At 33.9% G+C, this 27325-nt stretch overlaps 3 protein-coding genes and 1 non-coding gene across 4 annotated transcripts; 2 read left to right on the top strand and 2 right to left on the bottom strand.

Annotated features, from left to right (window-relative positions):
- The first annotated feature begins 533 nt into the window (after positions 1-533).
- LOC108364869 (putative ankyrin repeat protein RF_0381) lies at positions 534-2195 on the top strand. The gene has a single exon (XM_017618737.1). It carries the CDS (start codon positions 534-536, stop codon positions 2193-2195), a length of 1662 nt encoding a protein of 553 aa, XP_017474226.1.
- Positions 2196-11893: 9698 nt separating this feature from the next.
- On the bottom strand, positions 11894-12976 carry LOC108364868 (riboflavin biosynthesis protein RibD-like). Its single transcript, XM_017618736.1, has one exon. It carries the CDS (start codon positions 12974-12976, stop codon positions 11894-11896), a length of 1083 nt encoding a protein of 360 aa, XP_017474225.1.
- Positions 12977-20149: 7173 nt separating this feature from the next.
- Positions 20150-20224, bottom strand: TRNAR-ACG (transfer RNA arginine (anticodon ACG)). The gene has a single exon. It is a non-coding gene; the product is annotated as a tRNA-Arg (tRNA).
- Positions 20225-22782: 2558 nt separating this feature from the next.
- LOC108364867 (ribosome-binding ATPase YchF-like) lies at positions 22783-23877 on the top strand. Its single transcript, XM_017618735.1, has one exon. It carries the CDS (start codon positions 22783-22785, stop codon positions 23875-23877), a length of 1095 nt encoding a protein of 364 aa, XP_017474224.1.
- The last annotated feature ends 3448 nt before the right edge of the window (positions 23878-27325 follow it).

Raw genomic sequence — 27325 nt, 5'->3', positions numbered from 1 at the left:
GCGCCACAGGAATTTACCACTCAAATTAGTACAGTTGGGACAAGTGAGAGGCATATAACAGAAAGTTATAGCAAAGTGCCACAAGAAATTACTACTCAAATTAGCACAACAGAACTAAATGATAGTAAAACACCACAAGAAGCTACTACTCAAATGAGTACGGTTGGGGCAAGTCAACAACAAACTACAGAACTAAATGACAACAAAACACCACAAGGGCAGATTAGCACAAAAGAACAACCAGTCACAGAAGAGCCACCTAAAAGTCTTGTACAAGAGATTTGGAAATTTATTTCTGATCTTTTACCTAAATCCAGAGATGGTCTTTTAATAGAAAGTTATAGCAAAATGCCACAAGAAATTACTACTCAAATGAGTACAGCTAGAACAAGTGCAAAACAAGTTACAGGTGAGCAGCGAGTTACAGAAGTAAACGGTATCAATACTCCACAAGAAGCTACTACTCAAATGAGTACAGTTAGAACAAGCGTAAAACTCATTACAGAGAAGCAACGAACTACAGAAAGACAACAATGACAACAAAAGCACAACAAGTTACAGAAGTATCACAGGTCATAGAAAAGCAGCAGGTTGTAACAGAAGGAACACAGATTACAGAAAAGCAGCAGACTACAGAAGGACAGCAGGTAACAACAAAAATGCAACAGGTTACTGAGAGACAGCAGGTTACAACAGAAGCGCCGCAGGTTACAGAAAGGCAACAGACTACAGAACTAAATGAGTGCAAAACATCACAAGAAATTACTAATCAAAATAGCCAAAAGTTGAGCTTAGAGCTAATTATAGCTGTAAAAGAATCCAACCTTGATAAGGTTAAAGAGTATATTAATAAGGGTGCTGATGTAAATACTAGAGATTATTATCACTGGCATGAAAACACGATTCTTCATTGGGCTGCTAAAAAAGGTTTTGTGGGTATAGCAAAGTTTTTATTAGATAAATGTGCTAATGTGAATTTTAGGAACACATTCGATGATACTCCTTTACATCTTGCTGCTGAAAATGGTCATTTAGATATAGTTAAATCTCTTGTAGAAAAAGGAGCTAATGTTAATGCTAAACGCAGACATGGCTTGACTCCTTTACACTTTGCTGCTAAAAATGATCACTTAGATGTAGTTAAATACTTAGTTGATGAGAAAGGTGCTGATTTTAAGGTTAAGGACAATGATGGCTGGACTCCTTTACACTTTGCTGCTAAAAATGATCACTTAGATGTAGTTAAATACTTAGTTGATGAGAAAGGTGCTGATTTTAAGGTTAAGGACAATGATGGCTGGACTCCTTTACACTTTGCTGTTTACAGTGGTCACTTAGATATAGTTAAATACTTAATTGATACAAAAGGTGCTTATTTTAATGTTCAGGATGCAGGTGATTTCCATGGTTGGACTCCTTTACACAGGGTTGCTGATAATGGTCACTTAGATGTAGTTAAATACTTAGTTGATGAGAAAGGTGCTGATTTTAATGTTAAGGACAATGATGGCATGACACCTTTACACGTTGCTGCTTCTGGTGGTCACTTAGATATAGTAAAATATCTTATAGGGGAAGGCGTTGATGTAAATGCTGAGAATAAAGTCCGGAATACTCCATTACATATGACTGCTTGGAGGGGTCACTTAGATACAGTTAAATACCTTGTAGAAAAAGGAGCTGATATTAATGCTAAAAATAAATATAATGAAACACCTTTAGGTTTAGCAGGAACACATGATGTAGTTAAATATCTACAAGGACTAGGTGCTAGTCGTAGCCGCCGTTCTGTAACAGGAAACCAACAAGGAAAATTATCATTATTAATAAATGATAGAGTTATGAATTGGATTAAAGGTTCTACAGAATCTCCAGCTTTACTTACTTCTAAGGAGCGTAGCACTAATCATGACAATACTATTACGTTTGCACCAGAGATAAATGCTACTGTAATAAACAACGCACTGCTGTTAGGTATGTTTGCTGCTAGTGTATTCAATAAAACACAAAGTAAGCAACAACCAACTCAAGAGAACCTTTTGTCGCCAGCTCAACAATCGATGTTGAAGAATGGAGTTGATGAGTATGCAATTAAAAAAGCTATAGAAGAGGGCGAGAAGAAGTATGGGGTTTCACCTGCTACTTATATTGATAATGTATCGCTTCATAGCAATGAAACTGGGTTACAGAAGTAGATAGTGGTTGAAGTGGAGCATGGCAATTGTTTATATAATATTGGGTATACTCCCCTTCGTTATATTTGATAATTTATTTGTACTAGACACAACTTAATCTGACAGACAAGAGTTAACTGACAGAAGAATTGAGGTAGTCAAAGAGGAGTATGGTAGTCGTTTCTAGGTATACTCCTCTTTATTATTTTAGACAATTTACTAAATTCTTAACTCTTCTGAACAGAATTCAAATATTTGATCACATTTGAGTCAGTTGCAACATTCGCAGCAGTTTTACCGTCATTATTTTTAGCATTAATATCAGCACCTCTTCGTATAAGGTATTTCATTACATCTATTTTATCTTCTTGGTTCTGAAATATATTGTCTTGAGCAGCTAAATGCAAAGGTATATTGCCATCATTATCTCTAACATTAATATCTGCCCCTTTCAGAATTAAGTATTCTATTATTTCACAATTATGTTGACCAGCCGCTATGTGTAGTGCTGTAGTTCCATCTTTTGTTGTACTATTTATATCAGCACCCTTATCGACTAGATATTTTACTACATCTAAGCTCTTACTACCTACAGCACTATGTAAAGAAGTACCACCGCCATAGTATCTGCAGCATTAGCATTCACATCAGCGCCTTTCTCAATCAGGTATTTCACTACATCCAAACTACCATTACCGGCAGCACTGTGTAACTCAGTACAGCCATACCTGTTCCTTAGGTTAACATCAGCACCTTTCTCAACATATTTCATTTAACATTCACAAAATCATTCTGTTCTACAGCGTTAGCTAGTTCTAAATTGAGTTGTTCCATGGGTATTGCTGTACTAGTGGTCTCTTGTAACTTTGTATACTGCTTCGTTGTAACCTGTTGTACTTCATTAGCTCTTTTCTCTATAAGGTTACTCTCTTATACCCGAGCAAGGATGCCATCAGCTATGCGTAAAAGTGGCTGTCCATACTGATTTCTGATATTAACATCTGCACCTTTATTTTCAATAAGTTTTAACAGTCTCAAGCTCACCGCGTTTTACAGCATTAATTAGCGCGAAATTTACAGGTATTTCTAAATTTGTATGTTCTATAGGTACTGTTATTTTTTGTGATTCTGTGACATGCTGCTCTGTTGTAATTTCTGCACATTGTTTTTTGGCATCAGACTCATGCTCCTCAAACTTTCCGTTTATTTTATCTACAGCTCTCTCCTTTGAATGATGCTGTTTTATTCTATGTAACTGTGAAATAAACATAACTGCATTAAAAAATTTCATCATATCTTTGAGTACACTTAAACTCCGCTTTGAGCAATGAAGTTTATCCTCGCTTACTTTGTTATCGTTAAAGTTTAAAGACTGTAGTTGTTTATTTTTTTTGTTGCTCACTTAATCCCATTTTTGCCTCCTTAAGCTAAGCTAATTAAACTATTTATGCTTAAAGTTAAGTAATTATGTGAAACTTTAAACACACACGCATTTTTACATAAATACTTTTGATGTCAATAAGTTTTTACATAAAATATGTATAATTCGACCACTATGAATTGAAATCCATAACTGGGGTTTATACAGTAATTACTCTTGAGTAACTTGTTTGATCAGTAAAATTGGAGTTTACTATAAGATTAACTAGGTGTTTTCTAACAAGATCTGCTTCACAGTAAATTGGGCTATATCCTTTAACATGTGCTTTATTTTTTAATTGATTCTCAACTATTTTTTTATCTTGCAAGAACGCGATTTGAAAAAATGGCCATGCAATAATGTATTTCAAAAATCCAGGTAAAATAGTCCTTTTAGGAAAGTAAAAGAGAACATGAATATTATGTAAATTTGTAGTAGTTGGTGTCAAATAAGCTCTAATCTTAAGACTCAAACCATTTTTACTGTAGTAGTTAATCTCTGCGATGCTAGGCATTTGAAACAAGGAGTCACTTTGAAATCTTTCTTTTTCAAACGATTTAGATATAACTCCAAATTGCTTATTTTCTCCGGTGTAATGAATGGTTACACAACGATCAAAACATTTAACTTGAGCATAAATTTTTTGTGCTTTTTTTGGACTACGTATCAGGTATTTATGAATAAAGGGAGTATGAGTAGCATCAAGAAAATTCTCTAATATATCAATTAGATCACCATTTACTTTCCTTGTCCAATAGTAATGATGGCAGGAATCTAAGTCTGGTATACCATATAATGGATATGGATTACTGTTTAGACTTACAAAAACGTATCCCTTATATTCCTCAACAAATACCTTTTTGAGACAAAATCTAGGAGCATTTTCTAAAGCAGGTATATTTTTACATACTCCTTCAAAATTGAATTCCCAACCATGATAGCAACACTTAATGTAATCACTGGTTAGCCTTCCATTTGAAAGGGGCACTCCGCGGTGTGGACAATAGTCGATAAATCCCCTCAATATTCCTATTATTATCTCTAAAGATAATAATAGGAATATTTAAAATAAAAAATTTTTGCAATTTGTATTTTATGTCTTTCGATCGACTTACTAAGTAGCAATAACTTTTTAGATGTTCTATATTCATAACTTAAAATACTTCATAATGGGAACTCCAATGTAAATTAGTATATTGCCTAATAACTTCCATGTTAATTTTTGCAATCTATTATTTAGATGATTTGTATAGACGGCACTATATTCGATAAATGGTACACCACCACGTAAAATTTTGAATAGTGATGCACCAGAGCTAAGGTTCAATACCATACCTTTACGTTGCGCTCTATTAATACAGTAAGCCATCAATATTCTATACAACCCTAGTTTTTGTGATAAATCTGTATCATACCCAACAATTGGTGCTGTTGTAGTATTATTTCTATCATAGCAACCAATTATAGCATCTAAAACACCCTCTTTATTACGTAAACCGAAATATTCAATGAATGATGTCTTATGTGAGTATTCTATGTATTGAGCATTAAAAATAGGATTATATGTTGAATATTTATCGATATATAATTTTTTGTATAAATGTTCTATTTGTTTGTAGTCACTGTGCATTATATCTGCATTGTAACACAAAGTATAATCTCTTATATTATTTAAAAGCTTTAGGTCAATCTGATAATTTTTTTGTTTTGTATAGTCTTTAAGACTTTGATCAAATATATAGACTTGTCTACTTGGAACTAGCTTACAGCCAATATTTTTCAAAACTTGTATTAAGTCCTTATTAGTGTGAAAATTTAGGGACCTAAATATAATAGTATGCTCAGGAAATTCTTTTATAAGGCCTTGTAAATATTGTCTTAGTTCACCTTCCTTCCATGTTGTATTAAAGTATAAATTTGTAGAAAGTAAAAAATTATTATTGGAAACAACACGATCTATATGCACTTTCTTTAATAAATTATCCAAACTGCTAATGAGCATTAGTAGTATTTTTTGAATCAATAGATTATTTATTTTCTTCAATTCCTGTTTAGCATAAGATATAAAAGCAGTATACATAGAACATACATAAGATGTGTTATAAGCAATCTCATTAACTGTTACAGATAGTATACTCCCATCAACAACAGCAGCCCTTATTTCAGTTTGAACATTATCAATTAATAAGAATGGTATTTTTAGTGCTTGCAACATCATATAATGAGCAAGTTCGGTTTTTTCTTTAAGAACAGCTTCAGAGCTAATATCATCAAGATTCAGTAATTTCATGCCCATCCCACTCAATATCTTGTGTTGCTGCCTTTTTAAGGTTAAATCTTGTAGAAAAGCTCCTGATTAGAATTTCGAAAAAACTAATAAATTGTAGGTAATGTAACTTTTTTTCACTATAAATGTCTAGTGCGTTTTTATAATCTTTAATGAATTGTTTTACACCAAAACCTTTAATGTGATTAGCAGAATACAACCACATACCAAATTTCACTTGATAAGGTTTATTATGTGTTACATACTTTGACTCTTTTGGTTTTGTAATTAACTCTAATATGTTTAATTCAGGTATTAAGTACAGCCCACTCGTTCCTCTTGGATTACATTCAATTGGGTAAATATGTCCATAATCATCTGCGATAAAATCAAAAGCTATTTGCCCTGTAAAGCTGAATTTTCTTGCGGTACTTTTTACAAAATCAATAATTTCTTGGTTATATTCAGGTTGAAAATATATTCCAGCTCCTAAACCAGCTTTATATTTTGGATGGTAGCAAGAGTGTACAATAATTTTACCATTTATAGATAGGCTATAGGAGCATAACTCCCTACCGGAAATTTTTTGTTGAGCAACAACAGGATATCTTATTGCAGTTCTAATTTTGGAAATGTCTAATATTGTTTCTGACCCAAAACGACTAAACACCGGCTTTAGGATATAGTCGTTAGTATCATGTTTTGTTTTCCAATGTAAAAACTCGTCCTGAGAATTAATAAGATATGTTTTTGGCTTATGTATACCAGTATCATCAACAAGATTTTTGATAAATAAAAATTTGTTATGCAGCAATGATAGTTTTTCAAATTCATCTGTAAATAAATGAGTTGTAGTAGGTAGAAAATGTTTTAGCTTAGATAAGTAAAATATTTCTTCACATGTTGGAATAATTAAGTTTATTCCTTCTTTTACAACTATTGATAATATGTCTTCTATGAATAGTCTAGGAGACTGCATTGGTGATCTGATATAGTAGTATCGCTCTATAGTATTAGTAAACCTACCTATTGGTAAGCGCATGCTATCAGCCATAATAATCTTTACGCTCGACCTACTGAATTTTAATCTATAAGCCCATTCAATTGCAATCGGAGCCCGAGCACCGGTAATTAAAATATTCATCTGCAATCCTCAATATTAAAGTTTCTCCTTATCCTTCTGTACTTCTGCCTAAGATCAATGGAATTCAATTTGAGAAAGGTGATATTCGGATAATCAAGCTGTAATAGATCACATAAATTCCGTATGTCCTGATTTATATATCCTTTTGCATCTTCTGACAGTGGAGCCATCTTAATCCACAATTGATCATGACTGTTTTGCTCTATTCTATAGTCACTTACAGCACTTTGCTTGCAAAATATGTTACGAACTGAGTCAGCAAATATAGGTATTAACTCGCCACTATTACGTTTCTTTAGATATAAAACATCATCACAACGTCCTTCTATTCTGTCTAAAATTGTGAATGGAGTATCATTTTTCTCATCTGACAGAACTAGAACATCATCTAAGCGGTAACGTACTATAGGTTGGGAAGTTCGTGTAAAGTCTGTTATAATTGGAATAAAGCGATTTTCACCAACTAATTCTTTCTCAATAAATACGTATTCCTCATTCATAATAATACCATCGTGGTATGGGGAACTTATTCCTAAGAACCCTTCTGTACATTGATAAATTTGAAAGATTTTTTGATTAAAGAAAGCACTCAATTTTGTTTCAACATCAGGATCTAGTACTTCTGATACAGAAAAAATCTAACAGGATTAACTTGATGGCTTTTTATGCTGCCGATAAGGAGGGTTAAAACACAAGCTGGAGCAACTAAAATAGTTGGTTGATATTTACATAATTCTGAAGCTATATAATCTATACCACTTGTAACGTCTATAAATTTAAAATTTATGATTTTTGAACTTAAGTTCTGATATAAAGTACTGTCATTTCTAAAACAGAAAGCAATTCTATGCTTTTGTAATTGTAGTCCTTTTTAATGCCTTGCTTAACATGATTCCAGACCATAAATCACACTCACTTTGAGAAACAAGAAAGATCCCTGTTTTGCCAGAAGTACCTGAAGATAAGCCAACAGTTATATTATTATAGTTAAGATTATATAGGCGTTTTTCATAGCAAGTGTGTGCAAAATTCAGTAATTCTTGACTTTTAAGTCCTAGCGTATTTATTGATGATATATTTTCCATCATAGATATCTTGTCCATTACAGGAAAATCCTCTAATAGTCTACCGTTATATGCACTATAAAACGGTGAATGACTACACAACCACTTTAAAAACTTACTCAACTTTAGCTTTTGATAAGTTTCCAATTTGGCTCTACTATTAAGTGAGTAGGTAAGATAGCGATCTTGTAAAAAAGCCTTTATTATGGTTAACTTACTCATAAATCCACCATTTTCAAGTATGTTTCTAAGCAATGAGACGGTATTATTTTAATATTAGGATAAAGTTTATGCAGAGTACGCAATTTACTTAATGTTGCACTGTACTCTGAATGATTGTGGTGTAGTATTTTTGTTATCCAATGCGGTAGAGTGTTACTCACATATGCTTTTTTTATCCAACAGGAATCCCCTACTAAAAATTTGTGTGTATCATTACAATATAAACCAAAATGTCCAATTGCATGACTAGGTAATGGTACAGCTAATAGTGTCTCATCTCCTAATATGTCATATGCAATATTAAATAAATATGGACCTGGAGTTTGCTTTTTGCATTCAATAAAATTGAGTTTTCTATATTTGAATTTTGCAACTAAGTATGGTAAAATTCCCTTAATTATCCCCTTAAAACCTGTAGCTTTTTTTGCAAATTCATATGCCTCACGTGAACAAATAATCTCAGCATTTGGAAAGTCATCTATAGCTGAAATATGATCTGCGTGAAAATGAGAAACAAAAATATATTTTATACTTAAAGGATCTATTCCATCTACGAGTAGGGATTCTCTCAAAGTGAGAGGAATATGCACAGGAGTCAATAGTTTGTATAATGCATATGGAAATTTCTTTGTTGCATTAAAAAATTCTTGACTATAACCAACATCAAAAAGAATGTGCCCAAACTTGTTATGATGAAGAAGAGCACAAATCATTGAAAATTCTTTTAACCGAAGTGAACCGTTTTTTATTACTGTATACTCAGGGTGTCTACAGTACCCAGCTCGATAGAGTTTAAATCTAACCATGCGAAAACCATTTTGCAAATCTATTAATACCTTCTTCAATAGATACTGAAGGTTTAAATTTCAAAAGAGTTTGTGCATTATGTATATTCAAAGTTTGAGAATAAGACAATAATCCCAGTGTATAAGAAGTAATAGGTGGTTCAAATGCATAATTTGTTAATTTGCTAGTAAGTTCCATTATTGCTGTTACTGATTTTAAAAGTGAATACTTTACTTTAATTAAGCGTACTTTGACCTTCAAAGCATCAAATAGAATGTCCAAAATATTTTGTATTTTTAGTGGCTGATTGTTTGTAATATTGAATATCTGTCCTGACACTGTTTCAATATTAGAAAGTGACAACATAATTGCATCCACCACATTTTCTACATATGTAATATCCACAATAGGGTCTCCATTTCTTATTAGTGGAAAATATCCTCTAGAAGCTATGCGTGACACACGAGGAATAAATTCCTTATCATATGGACCAAAAATACCTCTTGGTCTTAAAATTACAGACTTTATCATATTACTGGCGCCTATTACTAGGTCTTCTGCAAGCTTTTTTGTTTCAGTATAAAAGCTTGCAAATTGATTTGATAGAGGATCATTTTCCGAAATATTCAACCGATCTCTAAAATCAAAGTAAACACTAGGAGTGGATATATGAATCAAAGGACAGTCCTTTTTATAAGCGAGTTCAATAACATTTTTAGTACCAACTACATTTGTTATGTAAAAATCTAAATATTTTCCCCAAGGCTTAGAAAGCGCAGCACAATGAATAATAGCTAAACATGTCCCTAGTGATTTCTCAATATGAATTTCATTTCGTATATCAGTAGATATAAAAGTTGCCCCTTGAAACTGCAGTTGCTTTCCTATGTTCTGATTTCTTCCAATTGCAACAACATGATTACCAACACTCAGAAGATATTCTACAAGATTCCTTCCAAGTCCTCCAGTTGCTCCAGTAACTAAGATATATGGTTTAGTATTCAAGAATCAGCCCTCCCAATATCAATCCAGCAGCCGCTCCTAAAAATAAGATTTTATTCCCTTTTTGAAGTTGTTTATTATTAGTCAACTCATATAATGCATTTGGTACTGAAGCTGCTACCTGATTACCGTAATTTTCAATAATGCATATTACTTTATCTTGCTTAATACCAAGATGCTTTTGTATGTGTTTTATACCGTGGTAGCTTGCTTGATGAGGAATTACAAAATTAATGTCCTGAAGTGATACGTTAGCCTTTTTGAGCAATAATTCTAAGAAATTATTAAAGTATTTAGCTGCAGTCTTAAATATTTTTGGGCCATCCATTTCGAAGTAAAAGGAGGTAATACCAGGTGATTATCCAGTTCTACTAGGGTGGGTTAAGGTTCCACAACCACGACATTGACTATGATTTCCACCATCAGGAAATGTCTGAAATAAAGATGCAATAACTGATGAAGATGAACTCTGTGATGCACTTAGAATAACTGCCACCGCACCATCACCAAATAAGTTAAAAGTTGAATGATTATTTTTAGTTATTCCTAGAGACGGTAATTCACTNATTCACTACAAAATATTAAAATGTTTTCATAATTTTTTACTTTAAATAGACAATCCGCGATTTCTAATGCTTTTAAAAAACCTAAGCAAGTACAGTCTACATCAAAGCAGTCTTGACCACTAGTTTGGTAATAAGATAGTAGCAATGATGCAGTACACGGTAAAATCTGTGGAACCAAGCTTCCTCCATTGATAATACAGTCAATATTTTCTATGCTTAAGTTTGCTTTAAGTAGTGCATCATCAATCGCATCTTTTGCCATACTAAGTGTTGTTTCATTTATCGGCTCAGCCCAATATCTAGATTTTATATGTGAATTTCTCTCTGTATAGCCAGCAGGAAGATTGCATAATTCATCGATCTTATCAGAAGTAACTTTGTTTTTTGGAATGCAGCGTCCTATTGAATTTATAGAAAAATGTTTCATATTTTCATTTTAGTCTAAGTCAAATATACTTTAATGCTAATACTATATTTTACATTATTAAAATAATTAAGCAAGGAAGGTGAATAATCAAAGAGAAAGGATTGTGAAGATGGGAGATTCCTGTGAGCAGCACTAGTAAAAAAATTCTTTATTTAGAAGCCAAATTTTCTAAAATTAAAAGAATTTTTCTTGCCCACTTTTAATTATGTATGGCCTTTTTAAGCTTTTCATACTATTAAAAGTATGAGGAATATGGCCAATTTAACTCACATTTCATAATATTTGTGAGACCGAGTTTATTTAGTAAAGAGCGGGGAGCCACTTTTTCTTGTGAATTTGCCTATATCAAATTTAGCATAACCTTAAATCCATCTCCGGTGGCCAACTTTACCCACAATATATTTTAGTTGCGTAAGTAATTTACTTTTCGCAAGCTATTAATAAATCTCTCCAAATCACGCTTTTATGGAAAGTATTCTCAATGTGATGCAAAGGAATTTTTCAACTGAGGTTTTGTGCTATAATTTGTTCTTTAAAAAAACTTTAGCAAAGCAATGTCAATAAAAAACATTATGTTGACTGCTTTACTTTTTAGCTTCGTTTTTATTAAAATTTTCTAATTTTTTTATTCTCTCTTAAACATATATGGTCTTTTAACATTTTATACCACTTCCAATACGCGCTAATATGGCCAATGTCAGCTATTTTACATAACACTTGTGAGAAGAAGTTTTATCAGTATAGTAACCTCCACTAAAATAGCTAAGTCCATATTAAATCTTTACCATCACATTCTGAACCTAAGGTGTTGGTACTGCAAAATCAATACTCGTGATCCCATATTTCCACTATATCATCTATTAAGTTTATAACTTCCGCTTTTTTAAATTTGTAACACTCATTAATAGACTGAATTCCAAGATTACCTATAAAAGGTATAGAATCATTGCCTAGAATTTTACCACTCCGGCATATTACTAGTCTGTCAATCAACTTGTGTTTTAATAATTCTGTAATTAATATGCCTCCTCCTTCTACCAACACTCTAGTTATTCCAATCTCTGAAATAAGCTTTTGCATCATGTCTTTTAAACAAACTTTACCATTTTTGTTTGAATTAACTGCTAAGTAGTTAATATTCTTTATTTCTTCCACTATTTCACTGTTTGTAATGACCCAGGTCTTTACTTTATCAGCAGTTTTTGCGATATTGTGTTCTTTTCTCAACTGTGCTTGGCCGTCTATAATAATCCTTATTGGTGACTTATCTTCAAGTCCAGGCAGTCGACAAGTTAAAAGTGGATCATCTTGAACAAGAGTGTTGCTTCCGATCATAATTGCATCATATTTAGTTCTTAATTTATGTACCCAGTTTCTCGTATCTTCACTTGTAATCCACTTGCTTTCATTTGTAAATGTTGCAATTTTCCCATCCAGAGTTGAAGCAACCTTGCAAGTTATAAATGGTCTATGTGATTTTTTAGTTAGGAAAAAACCCACGTTTAGCTTTTCTGCTTCTTCTTGCATAATTCCATGTGTGATTTCAATTCCGGACTCCTTCAGTATCTCTATTCCTTTACCTGAGACTCTTTCATCGGGATCAGTAGTCGCGACTACTACTCTTTTTATTCCTGATTTTATAATTTCTGAAGTGCAAGGGCCTGTAACTCCATAATGACAGCACGGCTCAAGAGTTACATACATAGTTGCACCACAAGCTAAATTCTGAGCGTTTTCCAGTGCAACTACCTCTGCATGCGGGCGTCCACCAACACCAGTACACCCCTCAGCAATTACCGCATTATTTTTTACAATGACGCAACCAACAGCAGGATTAGGTGCTACATTTCCCAACGCATTTGCTGCAAGTTTTAATGCAATTGACATGAAGTAATAGTCAGACATTTAAAATTAAAAAGAAGTCATCTCATATGAAGTATCAAATATCCTCCTATGTTCATGTATAGCAAACCTATCGGTCATACCAGCAATGTAATCACATATTACTATTGAACGCTGAGATTCAGTGGCAATTTTTTCCCATTCGGTTGGTAGTAATGCTGGCTTTTCATAAAAACACTGAAAGAGTTCTTGCAATATACGTTGTGCTTTATTCATAGTTCTATTCAGCTTGTAGTTCCGATATATTTTCTGCATATTAAATTTTTTCATTTCTATTACAGCTTTTGTCACTTCCAGTGAAAATGTTACTAAAGGTTTATCTAATTTCCTTATGTCTTCCGCATTTTTTACTTTATAGTCTTGAATATTCACCTCAGTTTGAGAGACTACATCATTAATCATGATACCTATGGTTTTACTTAAAGCTTCGTGTATAACTTTATTTTGAGATATGTTCACATACCTACCTTTTACATCTTGGAATACTTTTCCAATTAAAGGAATATTTAGTAAATCTTCGATGGTAATCAGATTTGCTCTTAATGCATCGTCGAGATCATGGACGCTATAGGCAATATCATCAGCAATGGAAGCAACTTGCGCTTCAGCACTAGAAAATTCTTCAAGTTTGAGATTATATTTTTCATTATACTCTAACATTAATTTATTACTTGTGGGAAATTTTGCATATTGGCCAAGCAAAGGACCGTTATGTTTAGCTATTCCCTCAATCACTTCCCAACTAAGATTCAGTCCATCAAAATCAGCATGCTTCTTTTCTAGGTAAACCAGGATTCTAATAGTTTGAACATTGTGGTCAAATTTGTATATACCTTCTAAGTTTTGAGTTACTTTATTTAATGCATCTTCGCCTGCATGGCCGAAAGGTGGATGACCAAGATCATGTGCAAGTGCTATACACTCAGTGATATCTTCATTTAAATTAAGCCTACGTGCAATTGACCTTGCAATTTGTGCAACTTCAAGACTATGAGTAAGGCGAGTGCGGTAATAGTCATGCGCATAGTTAATAAAAACTTGTGTTTTGTATCCTAATTTCCTAAATGCATTGGAGTGAATGATGCGATCCCTGTCACGCTGAAAGCAGCTACGATACTTATCCTCTTGTTCTGAGAAATATCTTCCTCTTGTTTGATTTGGATAGCACACGTAATTTAGTAGAAAATTATTGTTTGACATGTAGAATCTGCGTTATAATTATTTAATAATGAAAGGTGCTTACTATGTCAACAAATTACAATATTAACCTGACTGATAGTGCAATAAAAAAAATTCACTCTCTTGTAGAGCAAGAAAGGTCCCCAGGGTCTGTATTGAGGATTGCTATCTCGGGAGGTGGATGCTCTGGTTTTAAATATAATTTCCTTATTGACAAGATTCCGTCATTAAGTGATGAAGAAGATGATGATGATTATGACGATGATGATTTCGAGGATGACTTTGATGAAGAAGATGATGATGAAGACTATGAAAGTCGATCTAANTGGAAATCCTATACTTATGGTTGACACTTGTTCAGTGAAATTTTTGCAAGACTCGGTAATAGACTATGTTGAAGATTTATGTAATTCTGGGTTTCAAATAAAAAATAATCTTGCTAAATCTCAATGTGGATGCGGTAATAGCTTTTCAGTTTAATGCTCAAATTAATTTCGGTAACGAAAAGTTTTAATAGTGATTCTCCTATTGTAAGAGATATTAATTTAAGCCTTGCAAAAGGACAGGTAATTGCATTAATTGGTAATTCAGGATCTGGTAAAACGACTATATTACAAATTGCAGGGCTGTTGGATACCCCTACTTCAGGAACGGTGTTAATCAATGAGGTAAATTGTACACAAGCAAGTGAAAAACAGAAGGTTAGTATGAGGAGGAATTTTCTCAGCTTTGTTTACCAGTTTCACTATTTGCTGCGGGAATTATCAGTGCTGGAAAATATTATGCTTCCTCAGCTTATTGTGGGAAAAAACAAAGTTGAGGCAAAAAGCAATGCATATAAAATGCTAGAGAAATTTAATTTAGAGAATAAAGCAAAGAGTATGATATCTGAAATTTCTGGAGGAGAAAGGCAAAGAGTTGCAATAGCAAGAAGCCTTGTAAATTCTCCGAAGCTTTTACTTGCAGATGAGCCTACAGGAAACTTAGATCCGTCAAATTCTCTAGATGTATTTTTACTGCTATATTCATATGTAAAAGAAAATAACTGCTCTATGCTTATAGTGACACATAATCATTATCTTGCAGAAAAAGCTGACTGCATTTTAGAGCTGAAGAATCAATTGTTATGTAATGTGAACAACAATTACTCTATAGAATAGGCTATATTCGCTACAAATTATTTGACATTTAAAGGATAAAAATATAGATTATGTACGATACTCATTAAATCTAAGGATATGGTTGCACTGAATACGCCTGAAGGGGATTTTAATTTCATAGCAAGAGATTTTAATTTGTTAGGAGTTGATGGTAAATACTATACCTTAAGTAATTGCCGCGGTGAAAATGGCTTGATAGTCATGTTTATATGTAATCACTGTCCTTACGTTCAGTCAATTATTAGCGACTTAGTAGCTGATATAGCCTTGCTGCAGGAAAATTATCAGGTAAATGCTGTTGCGATAATGCCTAATGATGTTAATGCATATCCTGAAGATTCTTACGAGAATATGATTAATTTTGCTAAGTGCAATAGATTTACCTTTCCATATCTAATTGATACTATACAGGAAGTGGCTAAAGCTTATGGAGCTGTATGTACCCCTGATTTTTTTGGCTTTAATTCTAGTTTGAATCTTTGTTATCGTGGACGTTTTGATGATAGGAAAAAGGATAAACTTCATGGCCATTTAGTAGGAAGCAGCGATTTATTTCAAGCTATGAAATTTGTTGCTGAGACAGGTAGTCCATTAACTGATCAGAAACCAAGCATTGGTTGTTCGATAAAATGGTGTAATAATACGGAGTAAATGTTATGCACGATACTTCTCAATTACATCATTTGCGCGACATTATAATTGTACTTTCTGCTGCTGTGTTTATAGTGATAGCTTTCTGGAAGATGAACATTAGTCCTGTTCTTGGATATTTTGTTGCAGGTGCAGCTATCGGTGTTCATGGGCTTGGTTTTATAACATCAACTACAGTGATGGATAGCTTTGCAGAGTTTGGTGTAGTTTTTTTACTGTTCATTATAGGTCTGGAGTTAACATTTGAACGGCTAATGGCCATGCGTATGCATGTATTTGGTTTTGGGTCCTTACAGGTTATAGTGACGATAGCGGCAATATGGGGGATTGCTGCTACAGTTGGAGCAAAATTCGGTATAGATTCAAAAAAGGCCGTAGTTATTGGTGGTGGTCTTGCATTGTCATCAACGGCGATGGTATTACAGGTGCTGCATGAGAAAGGTTATCAAGCGACACAAGTAGGTAGGTTGTCAATAGCAATCCTTTTGCTACAAGATTTTGCAGTAGTGCCTTTGATAGTATTAGTGTCTTTACTTGCCGGCAATTCTCAGCACAGCCTTATAAGCTCANTTTATAACCGGTCGTCTTCTGCTTAGGCCGTTGTTTTCAGTTATTTCCGCTATGAGAAGTAATGAGATATTCATAGCAACAACGTTGCTGATAATATTAGGAGCAGCATTTATTACTGAAGCATTTCATTTATCAATGGCGTTGGGAGCATTTGTTGCAGGGTTGCTTGTTGCGGAAACAGAGCATAGGCATTCAGTAGAGCAAGCAGTGTTGCCATTTAAAGACCTATTTCTTGGTTTGTTTTTCATGACTGTTGGTATGTCTATCAACATTAAACTTCTTCTTGATAACATACTGTTAATTGCATTGCTATCTGTTGTTCTTATTGCTTTAAAGGCTTCCATAATTTATGTTTTATGTAGATTTTTTAGATTCAAAAGTGCGCCTGCTATACAAGCTGGATTGCTACTTGCACAGGGTGGGGAATTTGCGTTTATTTTGTTTCGTTTAGCACAAGATTTGCATGTATTAGAAGGTGAAACTGCGCAAATACTTATGATATTGACTACAATTACAATGGCATTTACCCCTCTTTTATCTGGGCTAGGGGATTGGATAGTAAACTTGCTAAGCAGTGAAAAGGTTATTTTAGATGATGAAGCTGTGGTGACAGATACACAAGATCTTCATAATCATGTAATTGTTGCTGGTTTTGGTCGTGTTGGACATATGGTAACCAAAATGCTTAGTGCTGAGCACTTAAATTATGTTATTGTCGATATTCAGTCAAAAATAGTTAAGGAAGGTAAAAATGATGGCTTCCCTATATATTTAGGAGATGTTACGAGACCTGAAATCCTAAAGTCAATAGGAATAGAAAGAGCCCAAGCCATAGTAATCTCAATCAAAAATGAAGTTACTATAAGGAAGATAGTTTCTTTAGTTGCAGCGAATTTTCCACATGTAAACATTATAATACGCTTACCAGATTTAAGTAATGTAGAAATGTATAACACTCTGGGAGTAAGTAAAGTTATTCCTGAAACATGCGAAGTTGGATTGCAGTTAGGTGCTGCTGCTTTGAGCTTAAGTGGTATTAGTGAAAGTGGCGTTGCGTCTTTGAAAGGTAGACTTAGAAAAAGCAATTATAGCATCCTACAAGACCCAGGCAATGATAAAGATGAGTAAGAATTAGAAAAATCTAAATTATCGACAAAAGTGTCTGTTAGTAGTAATATAAGCAAAGTAATACACTGGATAAAAAGTTGAATGATATCAAGAAAGCTATACTATCGAGCATAATTTGCAACATGATAGTATGGTATGAATTAACCCTATTTGGGGTTTTGACATGCATAATTAGTAGTACTTTTTTTCCTTCTGAGGGTAATATAGCACAATATCTTATTACCTTTGCTCTTGGTTTTGGGTCTAGGCCACTAGGTGCACTAATTTTCGGTCATATTGGAGATAAATACGGCAGAAGAAAAGTTTTAATTGCGTCAGTCATGCTTGTGTCGGTTTCATCTACTGCAATTGGAATTATACCAAGCTTCAGGGAGATAGGAATTGCTGCACCAATATTATTATTAATCTGTAGAATCACGCAAGGAGCAGCAGCAGGTGGAGAAATAGGTGTTAACTCAGCTTTTTTAATTGAGCATTCAAGTGATAAAGCAAACATTGGGTTTTTAGGAAGTATAAAAACTTTCAGTGGTGCACTTGGTTCGATCATGTGCTTTGTGATGATAGAAATTTGTAAAAAACTTACAGGTGAAGGTTTTGAAATCTGGGGTTGGAGGTTGCTTTTTCATTTTTGTTTTTTCATGGGTGTGATAGGAGTGCTAACAAGATATATGATCAGCGAAAGTTTAGCGTACAGAACACATAAAGAAAGTAAAAATCTTTCTAATTCTCCACTTTCAGAGCTGTTTAAGAGCTATAAAAAACTGTTTATTATCTCAATTATAGTTGGTATTGCTCAAAATGCAGTCGTTTACTCAATAGTGATGTTTTATAATATATCTGTGAAAGAGTTTAATATACTGGGGGTTGATATTAAAAATATAGTGAGAATTATAAGTGATATGATATTTGGAATATGTGCAGTGTTGTTTGCAATATTGTCTGATAAAGTAGGAAGAAAAAGCATAATGATCACTACTTTAGTGGTACTAGTTTCTTTAAGCTTGCCAGTCTTTTTATTATTATCTAGCGATAATCAATACATTGTAATATTTACTTTTTTACTAACTAGTATACCGATAGGTGCATCTTTTGGGATAAGTAATTCTCTTATCTGCGAATTATTTCCAACGAAAATTAGATGTACTGGTTCTAGTTTGGCACACAATATATCTGCAGGGATTTTTGGCGGTATTTCTCCATACGTATGTATGCAACTTATAGAAAAAACTGGTACAAAACTTTCAGCAGGTATCTATCTTTCTATTTGTGCCTTAATTAGCTTAATAGCTACGCTGCAGATTAAAGCTCGAGATAAGAAAATCGATTGGTAATCTTTCTATTGCACTTTAGAAAATACTTTTTTTCACTTTATTGAAGAATCCTTCGTTTTGCTGCTGGTTTGAATCTTCACTCTCTTCAAGAGCCTTTAGTAGCTCAATTTGCTTCTTANGGGTTTAAAGTTTGAACTATAACTTGCACATATAAATCACCACGAGTACTTGAATTCATATAATGCATTCCCTTTTCTCTACAACGCAACTTAGTACCTGTTTGCGTACCTTCTGGTATTTTTACTTTAATTTTCGCTCCATCTATTGACTGTACCTCGATTTCACCCCCAAGTGCTGCGAGGGTCATTCTGACAGGTATTTTGCAGTGTAAATCTGCCTTTTCGCGAGTAAAGACTTTATGTGAGGCTATGTTCACGCATACGAACAAATCGCCATTTTTGCCGCCTCGTATTCCAGCTTCTCCTTTTCCATTTACCTTAACTTTAGTGCCGTCCTCAATACCTTTTGGGATTGCAACTGATATATTTACTTCATCTCTCCTGCGTCCACTACCACCACATTTTTTGCATTTGTTTTGTATTATTTCTCCTTCACCATAACAAACATGACATGTTCTTTCTATGGTAAAAAAACCTTGCTGACTCCTTACTCTGCCACTACCTTTACACATGNTAGCTCCTTCGCTTCCGGTACCCTGGCAGGTTTCACACTTTACATTTGTAACATAGTGTATAGGAGTTTGCATTCCTTTAAAAGCATCCTCAAGAGTAATTTCAAGGTCATAACGTAGATCTGCTCCGGGTGTTGCCGCACTCTTTTTGGTTCTTGATCGACTATTGCCAAAACCTCCACCAAAAAAGTCATTAAATATATCACTGAAATCACTTGCACCGTAACCAAAATCAAATCCGCCGGCAGAAGGCCCTTCATGACCATAACTATCATACCCCGCCTTTTTATTAGGGTCAGATAAAACTTCATATGCAGCAGTTATTTCTTTAAATTTTTCTTCTGCTTCTTTGTTACCAGGATTTCTATCTGGATGATATTTCAATGCTAGCTTTTTATAAGCCTTCTTTATCTCATCAATGCTGGCGTTTCTGTTTATTTCTAATAACTCATAATAGTCTTTTTTCATATGTCACAATCTATTATGTATTTAAAGATAGGTATTTCATATATCAATTTCAAGTGTATGCACCCTGAGCGGCTCGAACGCCCGACCTTCTGATCCGTAGTCAAATGCTCTAATCCAACTGAGCTAAGGGTGCAATTAATAATAAACTATAGCAGATTTTCAGTTCACTTCAATAATGATTGCAAAAAAGCTGAAGCTGCATTAAGTTTTAGCCTATCAGATTTTTAAAAATCGACGGGAAATAGCCTAGACACCTTGAATTTTTACGTATATATTTAGTGGAAAGTTCATTACGTAAATGGATACAATAAAACTTGTGTTGCTGTTACCAACAGTAATATTCATGTTAATTACTAGCGTTTACTTATCAGCAAAGCTAAAGTGGTTACAAATATTTAGATTACCATATGCATTTTCACTATTAAAACCTAAAAAGGGTGAGAATAGATTTTCATCGTTGGCTGCACTATTTCTAATTTTAGGCGGAAACTTAGGAGTAGGAAATATTTCAGGCACAGCAATTGCTTTAAAGACAGGGGGTCCTGGATTCATCTTATGGATGATTGTAATCGTTATTGTTACCTCGGTAATAAAATATGTTACATGTTATCTGAGCATTAGTAAGCGAATAAAAAAAGAAAAAAGATTTATAGGTGGACCCGTTGCTTATATGGCTGATGCTTTCAATTCTAAAAAAGCAACGGCTATATTTCTATTTATCATGATTATAGCTGCAATAACTGTTGGTAATCTTGTGCAAGTAAACTCTATATCAATACCACTTGAAATGATAAATGTGCCTGTAATTATTGGTGGTATAGCAATGGCTGTTATTTTTTTCATTGTTACAGTACTCAGTTTACAAAAGATTAAAGTTTTTATATCGGCCTTGATACCAATCATGACAGTAAGTTACCTTGTGTTCTGTGGCGTAATATTGTTTAAACTCAGTGAAAATATCTTGCCTTCTCTCAATCTTATCTTAAGTAGTGTCTTTACAATGAGCAGTTTAAAATCAGGTTTATCCTTGGGATTGATTCTTGAAGTATTAACTATTATTCAGGTGGGAACTTTGCGAGGCATCTTTGCAACAGATATTGGACTTGGCCTTGAGGGAACTATACATTCTTCTATTACTCCCAAGAAAAATAATACTAAGTTCGTTATTGAGCAAAGCTTAATTACTATAATATCACCGTTTATAGTTGTGATAATAGCTTTTGTTACAACGATGGTATTACTTGTAACGGATTCTTGGATGACTGGATTGGAAAGCACCAACATGTGCATATTTGCCTTTAAAAAAGCTATAAATTCATTTTATATAAATTATTTCATTATGACTCTCATGTTTTGTTTTGCATTTACGACCATATTTACTTGGTTTTTTTGTGCAAAGCAGTCTATACGTTATGTATTTAATAGCAGTATATACGTCAAAATTTGGATTGCGATTTTTACTATGATTATTCCTCTTGGATCAATAAGTAAAGTTCAGTTATTGTGGGATATTGCAGATATTTCAATTTCTGCATTGTTGTTTATCAACATATTGGCTATATTAAAATTAATATCTAAAAATCAGGAAGTATTTACCTTAAGCAGAAGGTACTTAAAGTTCAAGTGAACTGACAGAGATAAAAAGAAAGGTCAATCGCAGTACTGAAACCTACTTTTTTGGGTTTCAGTATGTATAATAAAGAGTATTAATGAACAGCAACTATATTTTCACAACTAGGGAAAACATGATCAATTCTTGCTCGTTTCGTGCAAGTGCTTGGGCTATCATCTAGCTTTCTTTTGCGATTGTTGTAAGATCGTGCATCTTGTACACAATTATTTGGAGTATTAGCATTTTCAAAATGTTTTATACACTCTCCTACAGCATTGCAGTTCGGATTTTCTGCTAATAATTCGTTAAATATTTTTTGAACTTGTTCTTCTGTGGCACCATTCCCTTTACTTTCGAGATATTCAAAAATTTCTTTCGCTTGAAGATCTTTTGCCAATAGGAAATCCTCACGTTCTCTACGTTCTTTATTGAGTAGCGGCTCGAAGTGCAACTCACCATTGTTTATTATATGTATGGTATTATTATCATTGTAATTCACTTTATCAACACCAACGCTTTTTGAGCCTTTGTTATCTACTAATTGGCACAAGAATTTGTCTTGCTGATTGTTATTACAGTGCAACGGATTTTTTTCCATTACGTGTAATTTCACACCATATTTTTCACAAAGTATCCTGCCTTCAACTTCAGGATCACCCCATCTATTATTATTTAGGATATTTCTCGTGTATTGCTCTATAGCTTCGTTGCGTTTTCTGCCCATATTATCATAGCTATTTGCAATTGCATCTTTAAACCATTGTGGAGGATTGTGCAGTACAAATTCTCTACACTCTTCTCGTAGCTGTTCAACAGTAACTTTTATGCCTTTTTGTTGCTCCAGCCCTTGCCTGAATGAATCAAAAAAGCAACTCCCATTACCAATTGCTGTGCCTTTATAAAAGGTATTAGGATATGGATCTTCATTATTACGTAGATTCATCAGAAGTTGCTGGGTATTAGTCATAACTTTACCTTAATAAAGATATTATTATATTAATAAAATCGTTGACAAATTATTAATTAAGTATAGCAAAAATTCTTTAACTGTGCAATAATCATATTTTTATATAGTGGATATGAGTTTTAACTGCGGTATAGTTGGGCTACCTAACGTTGGGAAGTCAACCTTGTTTAATGCACTTACGCAATCAAATTTGGCTGAAGCTGCAAATTACCCTTTCTGTACAATAGAGCCAAATGTAGGCAAGGTTTCCATAAGAGATCAACGCCTAAGGCAGATTGCGTCACTTGCTGGTTCAGAGAAAGTTATCTACAATCAGCTAGAGTTTGTGGATATTGCAGGTTTAGTAAAAGGTGCAAGTAAGGGAGAAGGTTTAGGCAATAAGTTTTTGAGTCACATAAGGGAAGTTGACGCTATTGTCCATCTGTTAAGGTGTTTTGTGGATGAAGACATTAACCACGTACACAACAAAATCGACCCAATACTAGATGCTGAGGTGGTTGAGATGGAGCTGATTTTAGCTGATATTGATAGTATAGAAAAAAGATTACCTCAAATGGAAAAGAAGGCGAAGCAGGGAGATAAGGAGCTAAAACAGCAATTGGATTTAGTGCAGGAAATATTAGCTGTGCTAAAATCAGGCAAACCTGCGAGAGGATTCAAAAATGCGAGCCCAGATGAAATGAAATCGTTGCAGTTATTAACCACAAAACCGGTGATGTATGTTTGCAATGTTGAAGATGTGAATGTGGTAAGTGGTAACGCACTATCTGATACAGTAAAGAAAATGGCTGAAGAGAATGGAAGTAAATTCTACTGCATTTCAGCAAAGCTTGAAGCAGATATTGCAGACCTTGAAGGTGAAGAAGAGAGGAAGAGTTTTCTACAAGAATTTGGCTTACAGGAGTCAGGATTAGATTCAATAGCGCGTATTATGTACGAGATTCTAAGTATGATAACTTTCTTTACTGTTGGTCCAAAGGAAGCGCGGGCATGGCCAGTAAAGCTAGGATCAACCGCAGATCAAGCAGCAGGAGTGATCCACACTGACTTTGAGAAGGGTTTCATAAAGGCAGAAACGATAAGTTTTGAAGATTATATCAAATATGGAAGTGAATTGGCCTGCAAAGAAGCAGGGAAAATGCGTTTTGAAGGCCGAGATTATATTGTTCAGGATGGAGACATAATGCACTTTAGATTTAATGTGTAAGTGGCAATAAATTCTTTACAATATGCTTATCATAGTGTTAACTCATTGAAAGGTGGCGTAATATCTAATGAGCGATTACTTATCACAGTTAAATCCAGAACAGCAGGCGGCTGTTACTAATGTAGATGGACCGATCTTAATACTTGCCGGAGCAGGAACAGGAAAAACTAGGACTATCACTTCAAGAATAGCACATATAATTAGTAATGGTTATTGCTCACCTGAGCAAATATTGGCAGTAACTTTTACGAACAAAGCTGCAAGTGAGATGGCATCAAGGGTAATGGAAATGACGGGTGTAAATATACCATGGCTCGGAACATTTCATGCAATTGCAGCAAAGATTCTACGTCAGCATGCAGAAGTTTTAGGGTTAAACTCTAACTTTACAATTATCGGTGTTGATGATCAATTACAGGTGATAAAAAGTATTCTTAGTGAGACAAGCTTTTCGGAAAAATATAGTACCGTTTTAAATATTATTCAGCAGTGGAAAGAAAAATGCTTGCTTCCATCTGAAGTCGAAGACATTCAATCATTTAAGTCGGTGTACGTAGTTGCATTGAAGGTTTATCATCAATATCAGGAGAGATTAAAATTTCTTAATTCTGTTGATTTTGGTGACTTGTTGTTATATAACGTGCAACTTTTTAATCAAAATAATGAGATTTTGGCCTATTACCAAAACAAGTTTAAGTACATCATGGTAGATGAATATCAAGATACAAATGCAATACAATATCTTTGGCTTAAGTACCTTGCAAAGGAGCATTCAAATATCTGTTGTGTTGGAGATGATGATCAATCGATATACAGTTGGCGTGGTGCAGAAGTTGAGAATATTTTAAAATTTTCTGATGACTTTAAAGGAGCGAAAACTGTCAAGCTCGAATGCAATTATAGGTCAACATCTCATATACTTGCAACTGCGTCATATGTTATTAATTATAATAAAACTAGGTTGGGAAAAAAATTATGGACGACTAACGCTGAAGGTGAAAAGGTAGGCGTGGTAAGGTTATGGGATAGCAAAGCTGAAGCAAGATTTATAAGTGAGCAAATATTAAAACTTAGTCATTATAGATTTAGTGACATTGCAATATTGGTGAGGGCCACATTTCAAACAAGAGTTTTAGAAGAATATTTTATTAAATATTCAATACCATACAAGATTATAAGTGGTATGAAATTCTATGAACGCCAGGAAGTAAAAGATATAATTGCGTATTTGAGACTCGTAGTAAACAATAATGACGATCTTGCTTTTGAGCGTATTATAAATCGGCCAAAAAGAAGTATAGGAGCTACAACTCTCAAAAAAATATATGTGATTGCTCAGGATCATAAAGTTTCTTTTTTTGAAGCAGCAAAAATATTAGTCAATGGAGACCAAATAACAGAAAGGATAAAGTCTTCACTAAATGGATTTTTGAGTAAAATTGAGCTTTGGCGAGAGGTAATAAAGAACCAAAAACTTTTTGAGTTTGTTGAAATTCTTGCAAATCAATCAGGATATATTGAAATGCTAGAAGAGGAGGGTGTAACAGGTGCAGCGCGTATAGAGAATGTAAAGGAGCTTATTTCATCTTTAAAAAGTTTTGATAATGCAACAATTTTCTTGGAACATATTAGCTTAGTTATGGATGTGGATAATATGAGTAATGATGATGCCGTATATGTTATGACTCTTCATGCAGCAAAAGGATTAGAATTTTCATGTGTGTTTTTACCAGGTTGGGAAGAGGGGCTGTTTCCTCACCAAAGGTCCTTTGAAGATAGAAGTGGCGGAGCTTTAGAAGAAGAGAGAAGACTTGCGTACGTGGGAATAACGAGAGCGAAGGAAAAGTTAATTATTTCATGTGCAGATAGAAGAGAAATCAACAATCAATGGCAACCGATGCGTATTTCTCGATTTATAAAAGAATTACCTAGAGATAATGCTGAAGTAATCAAAAGTAACGTTGCTTATTTCCATGGTAGTTAAGAGCGAATATAGTCCGGATCATTTAAATATAAAGCCTCTGCAGGATTTAACTTTTGTTTGTTTTTTAGTCTATGGAGAACCAATAATCCCGCATGGCTAGCAGAAAAATGGCAATCTTCGTGTGTATCTAGTTTATCTTTATTTAATACCTCGGGTTTTGATATTGGCAACAAGTGATGGTCAAATAGTTGTATATAAAATACTTTGTGGTCCTCAATTACGCTTTGAATGTTTTCTTTATTGTAGTGAGGTGACGAAAATATTGCATATGCCTTAGCTTCTAGGGTGCTTACCCCGTATAATGGTTTGCCTGTAGCAAGACTCATACCTTGTGCAGCTGATATGCCTACCCTAATACCGGTGAAGCTTCCTGGCCCTACTACTACTGCTAAGTGGTCTATTTTATCATAATCATAATTGTGTTTTGCAAATAGAGTATCCAAAATTCTAAAGAATGATTCTGCATGGCTATTGCCTTCAGAGTTATGTTCTATCAAGTAACTACCGTCATAATTAACAATAGCTATTGAACTGCCTGTACCTACAGTGTTAATTGCTAAGATCGACATAATTTATTATAAAACTTTATAAATATCATAGTAAAAGCACCATTACCCATTACATTTGCTGAAGTGATTACAGGATCAAACACTATGTATAATGCTGTAATTAATGAAAGCATTTCTGGAGAAAACTGAAGATATTTTTCTAGAATGGGCAGCATTACCATTATTCCACCCGCAGGGATTGCCACAATTGCAAATTTAAATAGTAAGAAGTAAAGAAGAAATGTAACGTAATCCATTGTATATAAAAAGGAACCAGATTTTATTATCAGGGATAATATAATAATAAAGAAACAGTCACCTACTAAGTGAAAACTAGCGGTGATTGGTATCACAGAAGACACGATGTCATGTTGTTTAACATTTTTTTTGCTGCCTTCTAAAGTGATAGGCATTGTTGCATTGCTAGACATTGTGCTCACTGCAGTGATAAAAGCTGGCATCATGTTTCCTATGCTGGCCATCCAATTTTTAATTTGGAATGAATTTGCTGCTCCATATAACAGAAAAATGTAAAAATAAGATGCGGATGCTATTGCTATAAAAACAGTTGAGTAATTCTTAATTATTGTGGGTAGAAGTTGCTCATGTTCCATTTTTAGGGTAAGCCCTAACACAAATACCGGTATAATAGGTACTAAAAATTTCTTAAAGACAAAGGATGTTAAATCCAGCATTTTTTGTGCGAGTTCCTTACTTCTTTTCGGTAGAACTGTAGACATTATTAAACTAAATATAAATCCGTAAACTAAAGCCTGAAAGTTAGAAATCAGTGCAGGTAATTTAAATGGCCATAACATCTTTATGGTTTCTTCATGCTGTCCTATACTTTCTGCTGTATGGATATTACTTACAATAAAGTGCCCTATAGAGTAAGCTAATAGGCTTGAAGCAAGGT

The sequence above is a fragment of the Rhagoletis zephyria genome, unplaced genomic scaffold (genome assembly GCF_001687245.7).
Source record: "Rhagoletis zephyria isolate East Lansing unplaced genomic scaffold, Rhagoletis_zephyria_1.1 Rzeph_scaffold_01695, whole genome shotgun sequence".
Lineage (NCBI taxonomy): Eukaryota > Metazoa > Arthropoda > Insecta > Diptera > Tephritidae > Rhagoletis > Rhagoletis zephyria.
This window is presented reverse-complemented; position numbering and strand designations above follow the sequence as displayed.

Bases quoted from the DNA above. Each gene is read 5' to 3' on its own strand.
- LOC108364868 (XM_017618736.1), bottom strand. From the start codon at position 12,976: ATGTCTGACTATTACTTCATGTCAATTGCATTAAAACTTGCAGCAAAT.
- LOC108364867 (XM_017618735.1), top strand. From the start codon at position 22,783: ATGAGTTTTAACTGCGGTATAGTTGGGCTACCTAACGTTGGGAAGTCA.
- LOC108364869 (XM_017618737.1), top strand. From the start codon at position 534: ATGACAACAAAAGCACAACAAGTTACAGAAGTATCACAGGTCATAGAA.